Source organism: Oncorhynchus clarkii, chromosome 1 (genome assembly GCF_045791955.1).
Source record: "Oncorhynchus clarkii lewisi isolate Uvic-CL-2024 chromosome 1, UVic_Ocla_1.0, whole genome shotgun sequence".
In the NCBI taxonomy this organism is placed as follows: domain Eukaryota; kingdom Metazoa; phylum Chordata; class Actinopteri; order Salmoniformes; family Salmonidae; genus Oncorhynchus; species Oncorhynchus clarkii.
In genome coordinates, this window is record NC_092147.1 from 82,194,390 (window position 1) to 82,217,096 (window position 22,707).

The 22,707-nt window shown below is 45.3% G+C and overlaps 1 protein-coding gene across 1 annotated transcript in view; it reads left to right on the forward strand.

The window, feature by feature from the left end:
• Positions 1-1,581: 1,581 nt before the first annotated feature.
• The window catches only part of LOC139413325 (transmembrane protein 150A-like), a 52,807-nt gene continuing 31,681 nt past the window's right edge, over positions 1,582-22,707 (forward strand). Inside the window, exons 1-4 of the mRNA XM_071160549.1 lie at positions 1,582-1,877; positions 2,144-2,414; positions 15,076-15,123; positions 16,070-16,156. Of these exons, the coding sequence (XP_071016650.1) occupies positions 2,350-2,414; positions 15,076-15,123; positions 16,070-16,156 (200 nt within the window). The 5' untranslated portion in view covers positions 1,582-1,877; positions 2,144-2,349. The remainder of the gene's footprint in view (positions 1,878-2,143; positions 2,415-15,075; positions 15,124-16,069; positions 16,157-22,707) is intronic.

Sequence of the window (22,707 nt, forward strand, 5' to 3'; positions counted from 1 at the left end):
TGACGGAGGAGGTCAGAGAACTGGCAGTGTGGTGCCAGGACAACAACCTCTCCCTCAATGTGAGCAAGACAAAGGAGCTGATCGTGGACTACAGGAAATGGCGGGCCGAACAGGCCCCCATTAACATCAACGGGGCTGTAGTGGAGCGGGTCGAGAGTTTCAAGTTCCTTGGTGTCCACATCACCAACAAACTATCATGGTCCAAACACAGCAAGACAGTCATGAAGAGGACACGACAAAACCTTTTCTCCCTCAGGAGACTGAAAATATTTGTCATGGGACCCCAGATCCTCAAAAGGTTCTACAGCTGCACCATCGAGAGCACTGGTTGCATCACCGCCTGGTATGGCAACTGCTCGACATCTGACCGTAAGGTGAGGGTAGTGCGAACGGCCCAGTATATCACTGGGGACAAGCTTCCTGCCATCCAGGACCAATATAATAGGCGGTGTCAGAGGAAAGCCGTAAAATTGTCAGACTCCAGTCACCCAATTTATAGACTGTTTTCTTTTCTATCGCACAGCAAGCGGTACCGGAGAACCAAGTCTAGGACCAAAAGGCTCCTCAACAGCTTCTACCCCCAAGCCATTAGACTGCTGAACAATTCATAAAAATCGCCACCAGACAATTTACATTGAACCCCCATTGTACACTGCTGCTACTCACTGTTTGTATGCTACCTATGCATAGTCACTTCGCCCCCACCTACATATACAGATTACCTAAACTAGCCTGTACCCCTGCACACTGACTCGGTGCCAGTGCCCCTTGTATATAGCCTTATTATTGTTATTCTTGTGTTACTTTTTATTATTACTTTTTACTTTAGCCTACTTGGTAAATATGTTCTTCTTCTTGAACTGCACTGTTAGTTAAGTGCTTGTAAAGTAAGCGTTTCACGGTAATGTGTACACTTCTTGTATTCGGCTCATGTGACAAATAAAGTTTGATTTGATTGATTCTGTTCCAGCCATTACTATGAACCTGCCCTCCCCAATGAAGGTGCCACCAACCTCCTGTGGTTTGAAATAGTCATGAAGATGGATGAGTGCTGAAATGGTTTCTCTACGGATTTAGATGTAATGTACATGACGCAATCGTGTACCTTCTACTGAGCTATGTTTATTTCATGCCACCTATTTGGTTTGACAATAAGTTCTACTTTCCAGGCAGACTATTGAGATGCACCATGGTGTCAAAAATATACCACAGGACATACCACAGGACATGCGTTAATACACTGACTGTTGTCAACAGTGTGACCTAAATTCACAGAATAATGAGGATAACCATAATTTTTCTTAAAACAGGAACAAACGAACAAACAAAGCATTAGACAAACAAACAAATCAGAGCTAAACTGCAGGCTCGAACATCGATGCATGTGGGGCCGCGAGAAAACTAATAGATTCGCTTGATTTAGTTCACCAGACCGTCGGTGAGCGGAGTTCGTCATTTTTGGCCATTTGGATATTTAGTCGTTTTCTGCACCTCTTGTCCAACCGGGCTAGATAAATTGAACGTACCCAGTCTCCCCCAATGGGGGAGGAGTTGCGCTCAACAGCTGGCAAGCCTGCTTTGATGATTTTTGACAAAGCTACCTCCCCACGGAGATACACGAAACACCGTCGGTTCCCTCAGAAAAGACACACACTAATTGTCCAATTCAAAGAAGAAAAACGAACAAGGGGGACTTAAAACTGTAAAAAATATTTAAAACGAATATATACTGACTCGTTGGAATTTTTCGTGAGAAACAGGAGAGATTTGTCTCGTGAAAAGGTGCCTTTTTGACAGAGCTGTTGCAGCTATAGGCGCTCGAGACGAGAGTGAAACGAAAGTTGGGAGCAAAAACGAATCTTTCCAAAAGGGAAACGGTGAGATGCTGAGAATCTATATTATCATTATTTCCTGTAACATTTGGCTAGAGTTGATAGGCAATTTAGCATGAAACCGCTAACTGAATAATGAATATATTGCTGCGAAAGTGTCGGAAAAAGTGAATATCATCTTGCATGTTTACACTGTAAACCAGTTGACTATAGTCACCCATACCTAACTCATCTGTCCAGATTTCATAGTAGCCAATAGTGACAACACGATGATGGCGATGTTGAGTAACCTATCTTCTTCCTCTTTCCAGACTGGACACTTCGCCTCTCCACTCACTCCATTTCCTCGCCTTCAAGTCACAAACACGTCGGCTGAGATGCGGCTGCCAGTTACCTGGAGTTAAATGCTAACGTTAGTCCATGAGAGGAGAGTGCGAGTTTGGCCAAGGACGAGGAGAAAGAAGAAGAGGGCTATTTCCTGAAACAGAGGGACCGAAGGACAGAGCAGGGAGAGGACATGTCTCTTTGGGTCATACTACCTGTTAGTCTGCCTTCCTTGACCATCACTGGAATATGGGTTGTGTGAGTGTTTCTGCTTTTTGTTGATCTTTTAAGCCAACTCAAATAGTCCATTGTTATTTGGTCCTTTGGCCAAAGGCACAACATGTCTGGCACAGAATCTCAAACAGTCAGTCAGTGGCCAAATGTCATGCAACCTCAAAATACCATGATAAAGCAATCTACACCCATAGTTTTATATATATTTTTTATACCTGACATTTAATGGCAGGATTGGAAAGTATCTAGTCATGCAAACCAACTGTGCCAACCACCACCACTGCTCTGGTCATAGAACCTGGCTGCATAGCTGCTGTGCATTCCAGGGCTCCATGGTGATATGAGTGGATTAGTTCTCTCCCCAGGCCTGCATGTGGCCTTAGAGCACTACTGTCTATTATAGCTTGGGCTGTGATTCATCTCTCTCTCTCGCTCAAAATAGCAGGTTCAGGTAGCCTGTAGGCCTATTGCTATAGGACTTCATATTCAGTCCTTTATTAGGTCTAGGTCTATGTGAAGTCACTTAGGGTTGGTGGCTTGGGGTTGACTCCTTAGATGAGTGTCTAGGGGTGACATTTGTCCTGCTCGAGTAGGGCTTGGAGGGAATGAGAGGGGATGAAGTTTCAAGTTTTGTCACGTGCACAAGTACAGTGAAATGCCTTTCTTGCAAGCTCTTTCCTGTAATCAATATCAGTAGTGCTATAAAGTAAAGTAGAACAAAAACATATGAGAAATAGAAATAAAAACATAAGAAAAGTAAGCTATATAAAGGGTCTGTTCCATCGTCAGTAGCTATATACGGGGTCTGCTCCATCGTCAGTAGCTATATACGGGGTCTGCTCCATCGTCAGTAGCTATATACGGGGTCTGCTCCAGAGTCAGTAGCTGGAGTGTTAGGGGTAGATATGTATAGTGGTAAGAAGACTAGGCATCAGGATATGTGATAAACAACAGAGTAGACACATTAGAAAAATAAAAGATGTAATGAGGGTGGATGGAGAGAGAAAAAGAGTGAGGAAGGAGGGACACTGAGGGAGGAGGGGGCGTTGACTGCTGTGTTGCCGCCAGATTCCTCTCACCTATTTCCTTCCTGTCCAGTGGGACTCACAAGGGCACCCTGTCTCCCCGAGCAGTCAAGGGTCCCTCTCCTTGGGCAGCGGAATGTGAAAGGGCACGCTTTGTTACGTAACCACCCCCCCCCCCACCCCCCGAGTGGGGGTAGGATAAATACTGGGCTGACGGGATAGTGCTTATTCAGGGATTTCACACTGCAACCCACACCCACATACAAACACTGTACTCTGTTCTGCGCCATGAAATAGCTACTGAGAACTAGACAATAACTTTATAGTACAGTCCACTCAAAGCTAGCCGGCTTCTTACATAGATTCTTCCATTGACCTTTCTGTTTGCAAATGTTTTTTTCCTATTGAAAAAGCTGCATGTCGAATGGCAATTCAGTACAGAGGCCTTTTTCCATGCTCTTCTCAATGAGGAAAACAGGGAAAATGAAATATTAAATTGACCTTTTAGGTGTAGCCTGAGGTAACCTGCACAGATAGTCAGCCATTAAGCTCCTCTGTTTTCTTTCCGTGGATGACATTTTGGATGCTGATTTGATTACAGAACAACAAATGATCGCAGCACTTTCTCCGATGACATTTCATCTTCATTTAATTTATCATGGGGCAATAAGAGTTTTTAGATTCAACAGTCTATCTACATTTCTGTTTAGTGTGTAGTTAGTTGTCCTTGATGAAACTGTTAGAAATAATCATGATAATTATTTTGTGGTGTTCCAGAATGTACAGATTCTAGAAGTTAACGTGGTAATTGATTATAATGGCACCGAATGGCGGCTGTTTTATGGGCTCCAGACCAATTGTGCTCTTTTGTTTATCTTTTTGCGCTGATCTTAACTTTTTCCTACATAATGTTTCTGCCATTGTTTCATATGACCGAAAAGAGCTGCTGGACATCAGAACAGCTATCACTAACCTCGATTTGGATGACGACTTCTACTTCAATGAGTCAGAGGTCGAAAGACACATTGATTATCGTGGACCAGGCCCAAATCCCCGACACTCCAAATAAAGAGGAGGAGGTGGTGCTATAGAGGCTGGCGTGCGGGATACCTGGCGAGACTATGTCGGAGATTGGATAAATTGCCTCTACCCTCCGTTCTATTGGCGAACGTGCAATCACTGGAGAATAAACTGGATGAGCTCTGTCAAGACTATCATATCAACGTGATCTGAACTGTAATATCTTATGTTTTTGTGAGTCGTGGCTGAACAAGGATATGGTTAATATAAATCTAGCTGTTATTTCTATACGTCGGCAGGACAGAGCGGTTGTGTCTGGGAAGCTCAGAGAAGTGTGTGTGCGTCTCTAATATTAAGGAAGTCTCAAAGTTCTGCTCGCCTGAGTTATAATACTTCACGATAAGCTGTAAACCACACCATTTACCAAGAGACTTTTCATCTATGTTTTTCATAGCTGTCTGTTTACCACCACAAACCGATGCGGGCACTAAGACCACACTCAACAAGCTGTATAGGACCATAAGCAAACACAAAAATGCTTACCCAGATGCGGCTCTTAGTGGTCGGTGACTAATGCAGGAAAACTGAAATCTGTTTGTACCAAATTTCTACCAGCATGTGACAACACTTAGATCACCTATACTCCACACACACAAATGCATACAAAGCTCTCCCTTGCCCTCCATTTGGCAAATCTGACCATAACTCCTGATTCCTGCTTACAAGCAAAAACTCAAACAGGAAGTACCAGTGACGCACTCAATACGGGAGTGGTCCGATGAAGCGGATGCTAAGCTACATCACTGTTTCGCTAGCACAGACTGGAATATGTTGAGGAGTTTACCACATCAGTCACCAGCCATATTAAAAAGTGCATCGAAGACGTTGACCCACAGTGACCGTACGTACATATCCCAACCAGAAGCCATGGTTTACAGGCAACATTCGCACTGAGCTATGGCTAGACATGCTGCTTTCAAGGATCGGGACACTAATCCAGAATCTTATAATCCCGCAACACCCTCCGACAAACCGCCAAACAGGTAACGCATTAATACAAGCGCAAGATCGAATCCTATTTCACCGGCTCTGACGTTAGTTTGCAAGCCCCGCCACATCGACTATCACGGATTACAATGGAAAACCCAGCCGCGAACTGTCCAGTGACACAAGCCTACCATACAAGGTAAAAACCTTCTATGCAAACTTCGAGGCTAGCAACACTGAACTAAGCATGAGAGTTGATGTAAGACCTTTTAAACAGGTTAACTTTCAAAAGGCCTTGGGCCTCCGGAGTGGCGCAGCAGTCTAAGGCATCGCAGAGCTAGCGGTAGATTTGGATATTCTACATTTTCTAAAACTGTTAAAATTATGTCTGTGAGTAAAACATAACTGATATGGCAGGTGAAATCCCGAGGACAAACCATCCCAAAAAAAGAAAATTTCAGCCTATTTTTAATGGCTATCACTTTTATTATAAGGCCAAGTCCTCCCAGATTGCAGTTCCTAGGGCTCCCACTAGATGTCAACAGTCTATTAGAAAGAGTTCCAGGCTGGTTTTTGGAAAAATGAGCCAGAAATTGTAGTTTTTTTAGGTGGCTCCCATTTTGGCTGTAGTGTTTCCAAGCGTGTGGAAGAATGCGCTTTCTTTGGTATTTGTTTCCGGTAAAGACACTAACGATTCTCCGTCTTAAATTTGATCGTTTATTTAATTATTAGGGTACCTAAGGTTTGATTGTAAATGTTGTTTGACTTGTTTGGAAAAGTTTATTAGTAACGTTTGGGATTCATTTTGTATGCATTTTAATGGTGGGAAACTGGGTGGATTATGAAGCGGTCAATAATCCACCCAGTTTCCCGCCATCAAAATGCGCCAGCTAAACAGAGTTTTTATGGATATAAATAAGGACATTATCGAACAAAATGACCCTTTGTGATGTAACTGGGACCTTTTGGAGTGGCAACAGAAGATCATCAAAGGTAAGGAATTTTTTATATCGCTGTTTCTGACTTTCATGTCGAACCTGCCTGGTTGAAATATGTTTTTCATGTGTTTGTTTGCGGGGCGCTGTCCTCCAGATAATCGCATGGTGTGCTTTCGCCGTAAAGCCTTTTTGAAATCTGACACAGCGGCTGGATTAACAAGAAGTTAAGCTTTATTTTGATGTATCACACTTGTGATTTTATCAAAGTCAAATATTTATAATACTGGAATTTGAGTTTTGCGCTCTGCAATTTCACTGATGTTGGCCAGGTGGGATGCTACCGTCCCACCTGCCCATAAGAAGTTAAACAGTTCAACATTCACCGCAGGGCAAGATGGATTACCAGGACGTGTACTCGGAGCATGCGTTGACCAGCTCGCAAGTATCTTCACTGACATTTTCAACCTCCCCCTGACCCAGTCTGTAATACCTACATGTTTCAAGCAGACCACCATAGTCCCTGTGCCCAAGAACGCCAAGGTAACCTGTCTAAATGATTATTGCCCCGTAGCACTCACATCTGTAGCCATGAAATGCTTTGAAAGGATGGTCATGGCTCACATCAACACCATCACTCCAATTCTCATACCCCTCCAACAGATCCGCAGATGACGGAATCTCTATTGCACTCCACACTGCCCTTTTCCACCTGGAGAAAAGGAACACTTAAGTGAGTATGCTGTTCCTTGACTACAGCTCAGCGTTCAACAACATTGTGCCCTCCTAGCTCACCACTATGCGAAGGACCCCTCCAACTGGATCCTGGACTTCCTGACGGGCCGATCCCAGGTGGTGAGGGTAGGCAACAACACATCCACCACACTGACCCTCAACACAGGGCCCCCTCAGGGTTGCGTGCTTAGTCCCCTACTGTATTCCCTGTTCACCCACGACTGCGTAGCCACACATAACTCTAACACCATCAATAAGTTTGCAGACGACACAACGGTGGTTGGCCTGATCACCGACAATGACGAGACAGCCTACAGGGAGGAGGGTAGTGACCTGTCAGTGTGGTGTCAGGACAACAACCTTTCCCTCAACGTCAGCAAGACAAAGGAGCTGATCGTGGACTACAGGAAACGGAGGGCCGAGCTCGCCCCCATTCGCAACGACAGTGCTCTTGTGGAGCAGGTCGAGAACTTCAAGTTCCTCAGGGATTTCGAGAAATTGCCCTTGGGCTCTAACCAAACCACACTTGGTGTTATTTTAACTTCAAGATATCCATGAGTTCACAAAACAGAGTTTGAGGAAAGTGGAAAACTGGTTGAAAACAGTTTGTCAGCCCAGCTGACCTATTTTGTTGCCTTACAATCTGGAATTACAATAGATTTGTGGGGGGTTTGTATCATTTTATTTACACAACGTGCCTACCACTTTGAAGATGCAAAATATTTTTGGTGAAACAAACAAGAAATAAGACAATAAAACTGAACTTCAGCATGCATAACTATTCACCCCACCGAAGCTGATACTTTGTAGAGCCACCTTTGGCAGCAATTACAGCTGCAAGTCTCTTGGGGTATGTCTCTATTAGCTTGGCACATCTAGCCACTGGGAGTTTTGTCCATTCTTTAAGGAAAAACTGCTCCAGCTCATTCAAGTCAGACTACAGATTGCCTATTGGATTGAGGTCTGGGCTTTGAATAGGCCATTCCAAGACATTTAAATGTTTCCCTTTAAACCACGCGAGTGTTGCTTTAGCAGTATGCTTAGGGTCATTGTCCTGCTGGAAGGTGAACCTCTTTCCCAGTCTCTAATCTCTGGAAGACTGAAACAGGTTTCCCTCAATATCTCTGTATTTTGCACCATCCATCATTCCTTCCCCACATCATGATGATTCTGCTACCACCATGCTTCACTGTGAGGATGGTGTTCTCAGGGTTTGCGCCAGACAAAGTGTTTTTCTTGATGGCCAAAAAGCTAAATTTTAGCTTCATCTGACCAGAGTACTTTCTTCCATATGTTTGGGGAGTCTCCCACATGCCTTTTGGCTAACACCAAACGTGTTTGCTTATTTTTTTCTTTAAGGGATGGCTTTTTTTCCGGACAGTCTTCCATAAAGCCCAGCTCTGTGGAGTGTACGGCTTAAAGTGGTCCTTTGGACATATAATCCAATCTCCGCTGTAGAGCTTTGCAGCTCCTTCAGGGTTATCTTTGGTCTTTTTGTTGCCTCTGATTAATGCCCTCCTTGCTTGGTCTGAGTTTTGGTGGGCGGTCCTCTCTTGGCAGGTTTGTTGTTTCAATTTTTTAAATAATGGATTTAATGGTGCTCTGTGGGATGTTCAAAGTTTCTGATATTTTTTTATAACCCAACACTGATCTGTACTTCTCCACAACTTTGTCCCTGACCTGTTTGGAGAGCTCCTTGGTCTTCATGGTGCCGCTTGTGTGGTGTTGCCCCTTGCTTAGTGGTGTTGCAGACTCTGGGGCCTTTCAGAACAGGTGTGTGTGTGTGTGTATACTGCACACAGGTGGACTTAAATAATGTGACTTCTGAAGGTAATTAGTTGCACCAGCTCTTATTTAGGGGCTTCATAGCAAAGGAAGTTAATACATATGCACCCACCATTTATCAGTTTTTAATTTTATTGAATTTTTAAATAAGTATATTTTTTTCACTTCACCAATTTTGGCTATTTTGTCTGTCCATTACATGAAATCCAAATAAAAATCTATTTAAATTACAGGTTGTAATGCAACAAAATAGGAAAAACGCCACTCAGGAATCTTTTACTACCTGTGTGTGTGGAAGAGAGCTATGGTATCCTGGGTCTGTGTGTGCCTCCCATGTTTTGTCTGCCATTCACTCCTACCTGTCCAAGTTCAACTTGGTGTGTGTGAATGGCAGTGTAGCATACACAAGCTGACTCTTGTATTGTGGAGAAGTCACTGTTACTGGGATCGTGCTTTGATGCTCTTCCCCTCTCGCTCTCTTTCTCCCCCTCGGCCTCTTTCTCTCTCCATATTTCCTTATCTGTTGTCTCTCTCTGGCCTAGTGATGATGGTTATTCATGGTTGCCATGACTTCAGAGGCAGATGGCAGAGTTAGTGTTTACCAAATGTAATTTATTTTTGGGTTCAGGTGGTGTGTGTGCAAATGTTATGTCATGATGCCCCTAGTAGGGAGAAATCACTATTTTCTCCTTTTTGACTTTATGGAGGTGTTTGACCGTATTTGATGTTTTTAATAATGAAGTTCTAAATCTGACCCCTGAGGGTTAGGGTTACACCGTCTCCTTCCTGAGCGGTATGATGGCTGCGTGGTCCCATGGTGTTTATACTTGCGTACTATTGTTTGTACAGATTAATATGGTACCTTCAGGTGTTTGGAAATTGCTCCCAAGGATGAAACAGGCTTGTGGGGGTCTACAATTTTTTTTTCTGAGGACTTGGCTGATGTCTTTAGATTTTCCCATGATGTCAAGCAAAGAGGCACTGAGTTTGAAGGTAGGCCTTGAAATACATCCACAGGTACACCTCCAATTGACTAAAATGATGTCAATTTGCCTATCAGAAGCTTGTAAAGCCATGACATTTTCTGGATTTTTCCAAGCTGTTTAAAGGCACAATCAACTTAGTGTATGTAAACGTCTGACCCACTGGAATTGTGATAGTGAAATAATCAGTCTGTAAACAATTGTTGGAACATTTACTAGTGTCATGCACAAAGTAGATGTCCTAACCGACTTGCCGAACTATAGTTTGTTAACAAGAAATTTGTGGGTGGTTGAAAAACGGATTTTAATGACTCCAACCTAAGTGTATGTAAACTTCCGACTTCAACTGTAGGTAACAGTAGTAGCTAGCCAGTTAACGCTAGCCCTATTGACTTATAATGGGCTTGTGGTCTACGTACACTACAGTGGGTATTGTAGGCAGGTAAACATGCAAAAATTTTCAATCAGATGTTTTCTTGCCTAACATCATTATCTGGAAACGGTATATTGATTTTTATTTTTGTTCTATGGAGGGGTGATGCAAAACAGCTCCAGGCGTTCCATGCTTTTCTTAACTCCTGTTCTGAGCATCTGAGATTTACTGTGCAATCTGATACACGTCAAATCAGTTTTCTTGATCTTCTGATTAGAGGTCGACCGATTATGATTTTTCAATGCCGATACTGATTATTGGAGGACCAAATAAACCCGATGCGGATTAATCAGACAATTTTTATATATATATATATATATATATATATGTATGTATGTATATATATATATTTGCCATGTAAAAAAGCTAACGTTTAAGTTCCTTGCTCAGAACATGAGAATATATGAAAGCTGGTGGTACCTTTAGACATGAGTCTTCAATATTCCCAGGTAAGACGTTTAAGGTTCAATTAAACTAAATTGAACATAGGACTATTTCTCTATACCATTTGTATTTCATATACCTTTGACTATTGGATGTTCTAATAGGTACTTTAGTATTGCCAGCCTAATCTCGGGAGATAATAAGCTTGAAGTCATAAACCGCGCGATGCTTGAAGCATTGCGAGGAGCTGCTGGCAAATGCAGTAAAGTGCTGTTTTAATGAACGCTTACGAGCCTGCTGCTGCTTACCACCGCTCAGTCTGACTGTTCTATCAAATCGTAGACTTAATTATAATATAATAACACAGAAATATGAGCCTTAGTTTCCGGATTTTACCATATTAATGACCTATTTCAAACACAAAACTTTAATTCTTTCAGTGAAATACGGAACCGTTCCGTATTTTATCTAACGGGTGGCATCCATAGGTCTAAATATTGCTGTTAGATTGCACAACCTTCAATGTAATGTCATAATCATGTGTAATTCTTGCATATTAGTTTGCAACGAGCCAGGCGGCCCAAACTTTTGCAAATAACATTACCCTGACTGCACAGAACGCAAGAGAATTGACACAATTTCCCTAGTTAAAAGAAATTCATGTTAGCAGGCAATATTAACTAAATATGCTGGTTTAAAAATATATACTTGTGTATTGATTTTAAGAAAGGCGTTGATGTTTATGGTTGGGTACACATTGGTGCACCGCAGTGCTTTTTTTCACGAATGCGCTTTTTAAATCAACCGTTTGGCGAAGTAGGCTGTGATTCAATGATGAAATTAACAGGCACCGGGCCTCCCGGGTGGCGCAGTGGTTAAGGGCGCTGTACTGCAGCGCCAGCTGTGCCATCAGAGTCCCTGGGTTCGCGCCCAGGCTCTGTTGTAACCGGCCGCGACCGGGAGGTCTGTGGGGCGACGCACAATTGGCCTAGCGTTGTCCGGGTTAGGGAGGGATTGGTCGGTAGGGATGTCCTTGTCTCATTGCGCACCAGCGACTCCTGTGGCGGGCCGGGCGCAGTGCGCGCTAACCAAGGTTGCCAGGTGCACGGTGTATCCTCCGACACATTGGTGCGGCTGGCTTCCGGGTTGGAGGCGCGCTGTGTTAAGAAGCAGTGCGGCTGGTTGGGTTGTGTATCGGAGGACGCATGACTTTCAACCTTCGTCTCTCCCGATCCCGTACGGGAGTTGTAGCGATGAGACAAGATAGTAGCTACTACAACAATTGGATACCATGAAATCGGGGAGAAAAAAGGGGTAAAAATCAAAAAAAAAAAAAATTAACAGGCACAGCATAGATTATATGCAACGCAGGACAAGCTAGATAAACTAGTAATATCATCAACCATCTGTAGTTAGCTAGTTATTGTTAAGCTTGATTGTTTTTTATAAGATACGTTTAATGCTAGCTAGCACCTTACCTTGGCTCCTTGCTGCACTCACATAACAGGTAGTCTGCCTGCCACACAGTCTCTGCAATGTAATCGGCCATTATCGGTGTCCAAAAATGCCGATTACCGATTGTTGTTGAAACTTGAAATCGGCCCTAATTAATCGGTCGACCGCTACTTTTGATCCTTTGTGAAGATAATGTTCTATACACTGATCTTTACAGGAAACAGTAAGTTTATTGAGGGCTGATAGTTGTCACTCACTTCCTTTGAAAAACAGTTTGCTCTACAGCCAATTCTGTTGAATCAAAAGAATTTGCAAAAAACAGTGACACAAATATGGCTGAGAAAGACAATTCAATGAGAGGGGGTACAAAAATGGTCAGATTAATACTGCTATTGAGAAAATTCAAAAACAAAACGAGACATGACCTTTTTCAAGGTCAGTTTCGCAAAAATAAGCATTCTTGCGTTCTAACTACCCGTTATTCAAAGTGCTCTGAAAAAAATTAAGGGAATCGTTCACAAACATTGGCACATTCTACGATCCGATGATAGTATCAGTAATGTGTTGTTGTTTTTTTACCTTCCCTTGGGCGAATTCTTGCGGGGCAGAAATCTGATCTATTGGTAAACTCTGATTTGACCACCCCAAGATATACCACCCCAAGACACAACGTCTATTTCTGGCCCTACTGGATGGAAACTACAAGTGTAATGGCTGTGCTCAATGCAATAGCACTTATAAATGTAGATCCTTCAAACAGGGAAACAGATCCCAATCAAAGGTGTTATTACGTGCTCCACTAAGGCAGTTTTATAAAATATATCTTGTCCTTGTGGTAAGAATTATGTGGCTAAAACAAAACGCGAATTAAAAGTACTAATCTCGGAGTGTCGTAGCACCATTGGGTGCAAAAACTCGACTTACCCAGTGGCGGCCCACTTTTTGGAAGAAAACCACTCGATTTTGTCTCTACGTTATATTGGCATCGAACATGTCACCCTCCCTAGGAGAGGGGGTGACCTCTACAATTTATTGTTAAAACGAGAGGCTGCCTGGATCTTTAATTTAAAGACTCTTGCTCCCTTCAGTCTCAACGTAGACTTTGATCTGAAGCCATTCTTGTGATTATTATGATTGTGCCATTGTAAATGTTTGTAGGCTTATGTAGCCAAATTGTATCTATGATGGTACGCTATCCATTAGTTTTTTTGTATGCTATTTTAATATATGAGAATTAACCAATGATATCAGGCCACACCCGGCCATGATTACAGACACGTGTGTCTTTTGACACTATATAAACGAGTCACCCCGCAGTGTTTGTCATTATACCCTAATGAAGACCGTTTATTAGGTTATTAAATTATTGCACTTGAGCTCCTAGAGTGTGAGGCTCTCCTTTTACTTTTTTTGTGTTCTACTCTGCTAGCCAGCACCTCGCCTAAATAGGTGTGCGTTTCTTTCTCCTCATAAACATGCTAAAATTAACACGGTATGAATTTATTATATTGTCATGATGAAATATTGTATTAAAGCAACGCATGAGATGTGAATAGGCAACATTTAATTCCAATGTCTGAGTTTATTTTCTCTCCCTTCAGTTCAAATAATGTCTGCAATTGATTTCATGAAAGGTTGCGCCATTTTTACGTGGTTGCGTCATATTTCTGTGCATTCTTTCCTCTTCGAAATATGTACAAACGGAGTACGCATCTGAGAAGTGCCCTCCCATACATTGATTTGGACTCGTACTCCAACCTTCCCGTGCTCGAAGCACCATAGTATACATTTTGAGAAAGACCCTGTGTGTTTGTGACACCCTATATTCGGATGTCTGTCTGATCTACTGCATGGTGTTGTGCATCGTAATTTTTCAATGACAATTACCCTTTATCAGAGTTTTGATTTTGTTGCGTGCATTATATTCTGGTGCACAATTTTTCTCTCTCACCTCTCTCTTTCACCCCTTCTCTCTCATTTCTCCGGTCAGTGCCCCTCTGAGTGCCCTAGTCAGAATTGCTAGCTGATTTGTTATCAGGTGACCTGGTTACCAGGGGCAAGTAAACAGGACAATCTCAGTGACAGGTTTTTGTGTGATCTTATTGCTTGGTTTATTTGTTTTAACAGAAGGCCAGAGAGTGCAATTACAGCATAGATGGAGAGCATAGCCTACATTGAGAGAGCATACAACCAGTGACAATCCTTAAACTACATTGGATGTGATCTTTCTCACTCCCCCCCCCGATTTTCAGCTGGTATTACAGGAATTTGAGAGCCGATCTAGGTTGTATATTTTACAGTGGACAGGTTGCTTGCCTCCCCTGGATTTCTCCACCTGAATTTGTAAAATATTCTGGGATTTCTTACGACTTAAACCTCATCCACTTAAAAAATGCCGCCTCCCTATCATAACACTCTGAAAGCGATGCATTTTACTGCTAGAGCATTCTCACGTAATGGTCATGTTTCAAATAACCTACATTTTACCTCTCTTCTATTGTGTGAAACTCTGCCCTGTGGTTGGAAACCTTAGTCTTTCACCCCGTTCTCCCTGGTTCAACCACAAAACCACCAGTGACGGTTATTGTTCCTGTTCCCTATATTTGTTCAATGACTCACTGGTTCCAAACTGTATTTCTCTTTTTACTGTTTCTAAGAATAGAGGCCACTGGGAAAACGAGTATTAAACATGTTAGATGATGGTCTATTCCCTGAATCACTTTTTCCATTCCAAGCCATATGAATGGCTGTGAGTTCTTAAGCCTCATGCTTCGAGTAGTTAAATGTTCAAGTTGCAGTTGTGTGGTCCAGATTGAAGACCATGGTAAGTTGATGAGGTGTGTTGCTTCCTCCTGTCTGTGTAGTATCCTAACCATTACTCCTTTATCTGATCAATGTTGTCTATATTATGCATAGGCTGACCCTTTTCTTTACCTGTCACAGGTACGTCATGGCCTTGTACAACCAGCACGTCTGCCCTGTGGATAACTGGTACGTAGCTAAATCATTCATGTTAATAGCTGTTTATTTAAAAAAAAAAGTTTAACTAGGCAAGTCTGTTAACAAATTCTTATTTACAATGACGGCCTAGGAACAGTGGGTAACTGCCTTGTTCAGGAGCAGAATGACAGATTTTTACCTTATCAGCTCGGGGATTTGATCTAGCAATCTTTCGGTTACTAGCCCAATGCTCTAACCACTAGGCTACTTGCCGCCCCACTAGGCTAACTGTAGTTTATTCATGTTAATAACTAGTTATCAACCAGTTGTATCACTGCTACATAGCCTGAAACCTATACATGGTATAATACTTGCCTGCATACGTCAAACCACTCTCACAACAAGGAGTCTCTTTTGGCTCTCCTCTAACTCACTCATCTCTATATAAGCTGCCTGTTAGCTTAGCTACCTGTAATCATGCTACATTTTTGTAAGAAAATACTAAAATCACCAGGAATTTGTTTAATTTAGGAAACCTGTTTCTGAGCATTCCTAAAAAAAAAAGATGTCATCAAGTCTCAATTTAATCAAGGTATTCAAATTCTTTTTGGAGTTAGGTCAATTTGCAATGCACAAATCATTATAGTTATGTTCCGGCCCCCCGACTATCTGCTCCGACCAGAATCGGCCCGCAGCTGAATTGCCTTGCTGAGTGTGTGTGTGGGGTTGTCAAAACACTTTTCCATGTAATGCCATGTAATGCCACTTAGACTAGTATTTCCATAATAGGGATGTTGCAATAATGAAATGTAGTCTTCTATTATGCACTACTAGACTGTTTACAAGGGCTGCTTGACATGACTTTTAAAACCTTGTCCTCATCAAAGCATCCCTTTCCTCCCTGTGTGTGTGTGTGTGTGTGTGTGTGTGTGTGTGTGTGTGTGTGTGTGTGTGTGTGTGTGTGTGTGTGTGTGTGTGTGTACGTACACGCACACAGGTTATATAACCAGTCGTGTGACAAGGAGCTGTATCTACAGAGTGGACCAACGTTGTGCTGTACTCTAGACAATGTTCCACTCATCAGGTCAGTCTGATCTTTCTCTCTCTACCAATTTCAATATAAGGGGCTTTATTGGCATGGGGAACATATGTTTACCTTGCCAAAGCAAGTGTAATAGAATATAAACAAAAGTGATATAACGAAGAAATTAACAGTAAACATTACACTTCCAAAAGTTCCAAAAGAATAAAGACATTTCAAATGTCATATGTCTATATACAGTGTTGTAATGATGTAAAAATAATAAACATAAATATAGGTTGTATTTACAATGGTGTTTGTTCTTCGCTGGTTTCCCTTTTCTTGTGGCAACAGGTCACATCTTGCTGCTGTGATGGCACACTGTGGTATTTCACCCAATAGATATGGGAGTTTATTAAAATTGGATTTGGTCTGCGTAATCTGAGGGAAATATGTGTCCCTAATATGGTCATATGTTTGGCGGGAGGCCAGGAAGTGCAGCTCAATTTCCCCCTAATTTTGTGGGCAGTGTGCATATAGCCTGGCTTCTCTTGCGAGACAGGTCTGCCTTCTGCATCCTTTCTCAATAGCAAGGCTATGCTCACTGAGTCTGTGCATAGTCAAAGATTTCCTTAATTTTGGGTCAGTCACAGTGGTCAGGTATTCTGCCACTGTACTCTCTGTTTTGGGCCAAATAGCATTCTAGTTTGCTCTTTTTTTAGTTAATTCTTTCCAATGTGTCAAGTAATTATTTTTGTTTTCTTATTTAAAATGTTTTATTTCACTTTTATTTAACCAGGTAGGCTAGTTGAGAACAAGTTCTCATTTACAATTGCGACCTGGCCAAGATAAAGCAAAGCACTGCGACACAAACAACACAGAGTTACACATGGAATTAACAATCGTTAAGTCAATAACACAATAAGAAAAAAAAGAAAGTGTATATACAGTGTGTGCAAATGGCGTGAGGAGGTAAGGCAATAAAGAGGCCATAGTAGCGAAGTAATTACGATTTAGCAAATTAACACTGGAGTGATAGATGAGCAGATGATGATGTGCAAGTAGAAATAGCAGTGTGCAAAAGAGCAGCAAAGTAAATAAAAAACTAAATGGGGATGAGGTAGGTAGATTGGATGTGCTATTTACAGATTGGCTATGTACAGCTGCAGCGATCGGTTAGCTGCTCTGATAGCTGATGTTTAAAGTTAGTGAGGGAAATATAATGCTTCAGCGATTTTTGCAATTCGATCCAGTCATTGGCAGCACAGAACTGGAAGGAAAGGCGGCCAAAGGAGGTGTTTGCTTTGGGGATGACCAGTGAGAGATACCTTCTGGAGCGCGTACTACGGATGGGTGTTGTTATCGTGACCAGTAAGCGAAGGCGGAGCTTTATCTAGCATAGACTTCTAGATGACCTGGAGCCAGTGGGTCTTGCAATGAATATGTAGTGAGGGCCAGCCGAGTATACAGGTCGCAGTGGTGGGTGGTATATGGGGCTTTGGTGACAAAACGGATGGCACTGTGATAGGGTGCATTCAGTTTGCTAAGTGGAGTATTGGTAGCTATTTTGTAAATGACATCACCAAAGTCGGATCGGTAGGATAGTCAGTTTTGTGAGTGTATGTTTGGCGGCGTGAGTGAAGGATGCTTTGTTGCTTAAAATAGGAAGCCGATTCTAGATTTCATATTGGATTGGAGATGTTTTGATATGAGTCTGGAAGGAGAGTTTACAGTCTTGCCAGACACCTAGGTAGTTGTCCACATATTCTAAGTCACAACCGTCCAGAGTAGTGGTGCGGGCAGTGAACGGTTGAAAAGCATGCATTTGGTTCTACTAGTGTTTAAGAGCAGTTGGAGGCCACGGAAGGAGTGTTGTATGGCATTGAAGCTAGTTTGGAGATTCATTAAGTGTCTAAAGAAGGGCCATATGATTTGGTTGGTTATGTTTCACTATATTGGATCACTCCAATATATTGGTATCACTCCACAGCGGAGGGATACATCCGAGGTGGGGATTTAGATTTACTCCCCTGTACACCAGTATCTCGGCTGGGGTCCGCCGCCATATATAGACCCCATGGCCGCGACACACACACTTTCATTTTCTCGGCGGTACAAACTTTCTGAAGTGTGCTTGGTAAGTCACTGGTAAGTGTAATATCTTGTGTGGAAGTAAACTCACGCCTGTGTCTTACACGCGTGGTTTGTCATGCTTGTGTTTGGTTAGCGTTACACTATGACTCTGTTTGCATCCTTTAATATATTAGTGGCTCTTGCTGCCACAAACTGTATTTACCTTACACAACTTGTCGACTGGCTTGTTCTGTGTGTGTTGTGAATTGCTTAACATGTTGTCTCTGCTAATTACCCTACAAGTTTTTTTTCTTCCCGTTTTTCCCAGTTTTTTGCAGAGGTACTGGGTAATTTATCCCTCACCGGGTTCCTATTCCTCTAAGCAGGTCACGACATAAGCTCTCCCAGTATGTTTGACCCCATGCTCCGTGGCCTTGCTGGCTTGGCTGAGCTTATGGCTTCCTTTGACAGGTGTGATGGTGGCATCCCCCCGGAGATCTGCATACCTCGTGTATGTGCTGCCTGGGTTTGAGCCATGTGGAGAGGGCTGTGGAGCACCCTACTGGATGCCTGTTTTGTGTGGTGTTCTCAGAACGCCTAAACCTGGCAAAATTGGAGGCCATGCTCGAGTGGGTCGGCCAGGCTTGGGCTCAGGCTGGGGACGAGTTCCCTCCCTCTGGAGTGGTGTGCCAACGAGCTGTTAGTCCCTCTACTGGGCCCAGATCCCCTCCCAGGAAGTGTGGCCGGAGCCACCGTAGGCAGAGCCCATCTGCTGCCAGTCCTGGATGAGGGCAGGAGTCAAACTGCTGGGAACACCTTGAACGGAGGACGCATGCCCTGCATCAGAAGGTTGATAGCTTCGATGGAAACAACAGCTGTTCCCTGTTGGCCAGTGATGGGCTGTTCCTGGGGGACGATGCTGGCACTGTTCACCACCGTGAGCGGGGCTACCAGAAGCTGGCGGTGGGGCTACCAGAAGCTGGCGGTGGGGCTTCATCGTCCCCAGCGGATCGAGGCTATGAGGGGCCTAATCACTTGGGTAGCCATTGCACTGGACATCAAACTGGTGGACAGTGAGGACTCCATCTGTCCCCATCTCTGCTGAGTTCCACGAGGCCTTGCAGGAGAGCTGGGCCTCTGCCAGGGGCACTTCTGACTCACATCAGAGACTGGACCATGGAGTTACTCGTCCTCCGGGATTACCCGACCATGGACACCATGATAGCTGCCATGGTCCTCCCGGACCAGGAGATTATAGGGCGGAACCTGCGACTGAAGCCAGGACCACCAGAGTCTTTGATGCGGACTTGAAAGCCACATATGGGTCCCTCTGTTCTCTTGGCCACCTTACCAACGCGGCCATGCTGCTGCAGGCCTACCTGCAGACTCTGTTGCCCCGGCTGCAGGGGGGAACAGAGGAGCTCCTCCGGGAAGCGATGGAGAGGTCTCGTCTGCTTTCCCTGCTCCAGAGTTGTGGCCCGCTCCAACGGATGGGCCATGGCGCAGGTAGTTACCTCCTGGCGCCACCTCTGGCTGGCCCAATCCCGTCTGCCAGCTGCTCACCAGTGCACATCTGCCACTCTCCCCATCACCACAGGGCTGACCTTTGGCACAGGGGTTAATGACATTCTGGAGCAGACCGATAAGTTTCGGATGGACTGGGAGACCCTGAGACGGTTCATGCCACCACCTCAGGCTCCGGGTCCAAGGCAGACAGACCATCGCCTCCCTCCTGCCCCATCGCCTCGTGCTGAGGAACGACAGCATGGAGGGTCACAGCGTGCGGTGGAACAACCTGTCAACCGCCATAGGGACGTGCCTGGGGGCCCAAGTTGTTCGGGGCGTCAAAGAAAAGGCGGGCCCTGGCAGGACCCCTGACCCACCCTTCCCCGGCCTCGGCCGCTTCTCCTGGTCTCAGAGGGCAAAGTGGGAGGAGTGTGTGGAGTCCCCATGAGTGTTGTCCACAATGCTCGAGGGGTACCGACTCCAATTACGGTGCCGGCCCCGTCCTTCAGGGGCCTTTGTGTTACCACAGTGGCTGACCCCTTGAAGAAAACCCTGCAGCTGGAGATCTCCTCATTCCTGGACAAGGGTGCCATCCGCAGGATCGAGAGTTCAGAACTTCTAGGTAGGTTCTACTCCACTTATTTTGTGGTCCCAAAAAGAGAGAGTTTCGACTGATTCTGGACCTCTGCAAACTCAATGGGTACTTAAAGGTACTGAGGTTCCACATGCTGTCCCCAGCCTGCATATTGTAGGCTGTGTCCAGTGGTTTTTTGACACTGGACCTGAGGGATGCATATTTCCATGTTCCTGTTCACCCAGCTCATTGGCAGTACCTCCGATTCGCTTTCGAATGGATGTCTTACAAATACATGGTTCTTCCCTTCGGCCTCTCCTTGGCACCCTGCACTTTCACAAAGTGCATGGACACTGTCCTGGCACCTCAATTACCTGGACGATTGGCTGACTTGTGCATCAACCAGGACCCAGGTCCTGTCAGACAGCTCCTGATCCACATCGGCGGGCTGGGCATTACTGTAAATGACAAGAAGAGTCGTCTGACGCCAACCCAGAGGGTGGCCTTCATTGGCATGGAACTGGACTCCTCACGAGAGCACGCCTGCCCACCAGAAGGGTTCAGGCGATCTTATCTTGCCCCGACAACTTTCGGCAGGGGCGGATGGTAATCTGTCCTAACCTGCCAATGCCTGTTGGGCTTGCTGACGGCGGCCTCGTTGTTGATTTCCCCTGGGCCTGCTCCATCTCCGGCCTCTTCAACGGTGGTTCAACTCCCACCAGCTGCACCCGAAGCGCCACCGACAGCTGCGGGTGACCGCACAGTGCCTCAGGGCATTGTTGAGGTGGCTCTGTCACTCCTTTCTCTCAGGTGGGGTGGAGATGCTGAGGATGTGCCGCCGGGAGGTAGTCAGCACAGACGCTTCCCAGATCGGCTGGGGGAGGTGTGACCAAGGGTAGGTCGGCCAGCGGCTGTTGGTTACTCCCTTGGAGGGGCAGGCAGATCAACACACTAGAGCTCAGAGCTGTACTATTGGCCCTGCAGTCGTTCCTGGTGAGAACGGACAACACCACAGTGGGGGCTTACATCAAACAACGGGGTGGACGGAGGTCGCATCCATCTTATGAGCTCCTTCTCTGGGGTCAGGGACATCTAGCATCTCTACGCGCAGCACACGTACCCGGCATCCTGAATGTGGCAGCGGATATGCTCTCGAGGGAGGGGCCGCCACCTTGGGACTGGAGTCTACATCCACAGGTGGTGCAGCTACTGTGGGACAAGTTCAGGAGGTTGCAGGTGAACCTGTTTGCCTCCCTGGACAATGCGCTCTTCCCCTTGTGGTACTCCATGTCGGAGCCACCAGGGCCTCTGGGCTTGGATGCTCTGGCTCACGATTGGCCCGGGCTGGACCTGCTGTCTCAGGCCGGGGGAACTCTGTGGCATCCGAGGCCGCACCGCCTCAGTCTATGGGCGTGGCCACCGCCTCAGTCTATTGGCGTGGCCACTGAACGGCACCAATGGTCCATGTTAGGACTACAGGAGGGTGTAATGAACACCATGCAGAGTACAATGGCACCCCGGCTACAACCGTGGCATGTCAGTTCCAGTGGTGGTTGTTCTGCTCATGGTGCACTGGTATTGAGGTTGTGCCCGAGTCATGCGGGGTGCAGTCCGTCCTTCAATACCTGCAGTCTCACTTGGATGAGGGCTTGACAGCCTCTACACTGAGGGTATTTGGCTGCTATATCTGCCTGCCATGTGGGGTGGATGGACAGGCCAGTGGGGCGCCATCCCTTGGTCTCCAGGTTTATGAAGGGGGTTCGTCTCCTGCGTCCAGCTAGGACCCGCTCAATGGCGAGCTGGGATGTGGTCTTTGGCAAAGCTGCTTTCGAAACGTTGGAGTCTACCTCCCTGAATCATCTCTCTATGAAGGTGGCTTTCTTGGTAGCGATTACTTCCATGAAGAGGGTGGGTGAGCTCCATGCTCTTCCAGTAAGTTCTGAGTGCTACCGGATGGACCCCGGGGGGAGGAGTATATCTCCCCGCCCCAACCCTTCATTCCTCCCGAAGGTTCTGTCGGACAGGCATGTGAACATCCCTTTGATCCTGTCTTCTTACGACCCCCCGGAAGTGGTGGGGGAGTCTGGGCCTCCATCCGGCATGCTGTGCCCTGTGAGGGCTCTGGCTGCCTATGTGGAGCAGACACAGTCAGTGAGAACAACAGACCAGCTCTTTGTCTGCTATGGTGAGCGAGTCCTGGGCTATCAAAGCAGAGGCTCTCACTGGATCGTGGAAACGATTACGACAGCATACCGCCTGGCTGGCAGGCCAGTGCTGGGATCTGGTGGCCCATTCAACACGAGGTGTGACTGCGTCCTGGGCTCTACTGAGAGGAGTGCCCCTCACTGATAAAAGTCCTGCGGCCAGCTGGGCGTCCTCTTGCACCTTTGCTTGGTACTATCGGGTAAATGTGGCACCTCTCTGCGGTTGGTTCAGCGGTCTTGAGCGTCGCCTCCCCTTC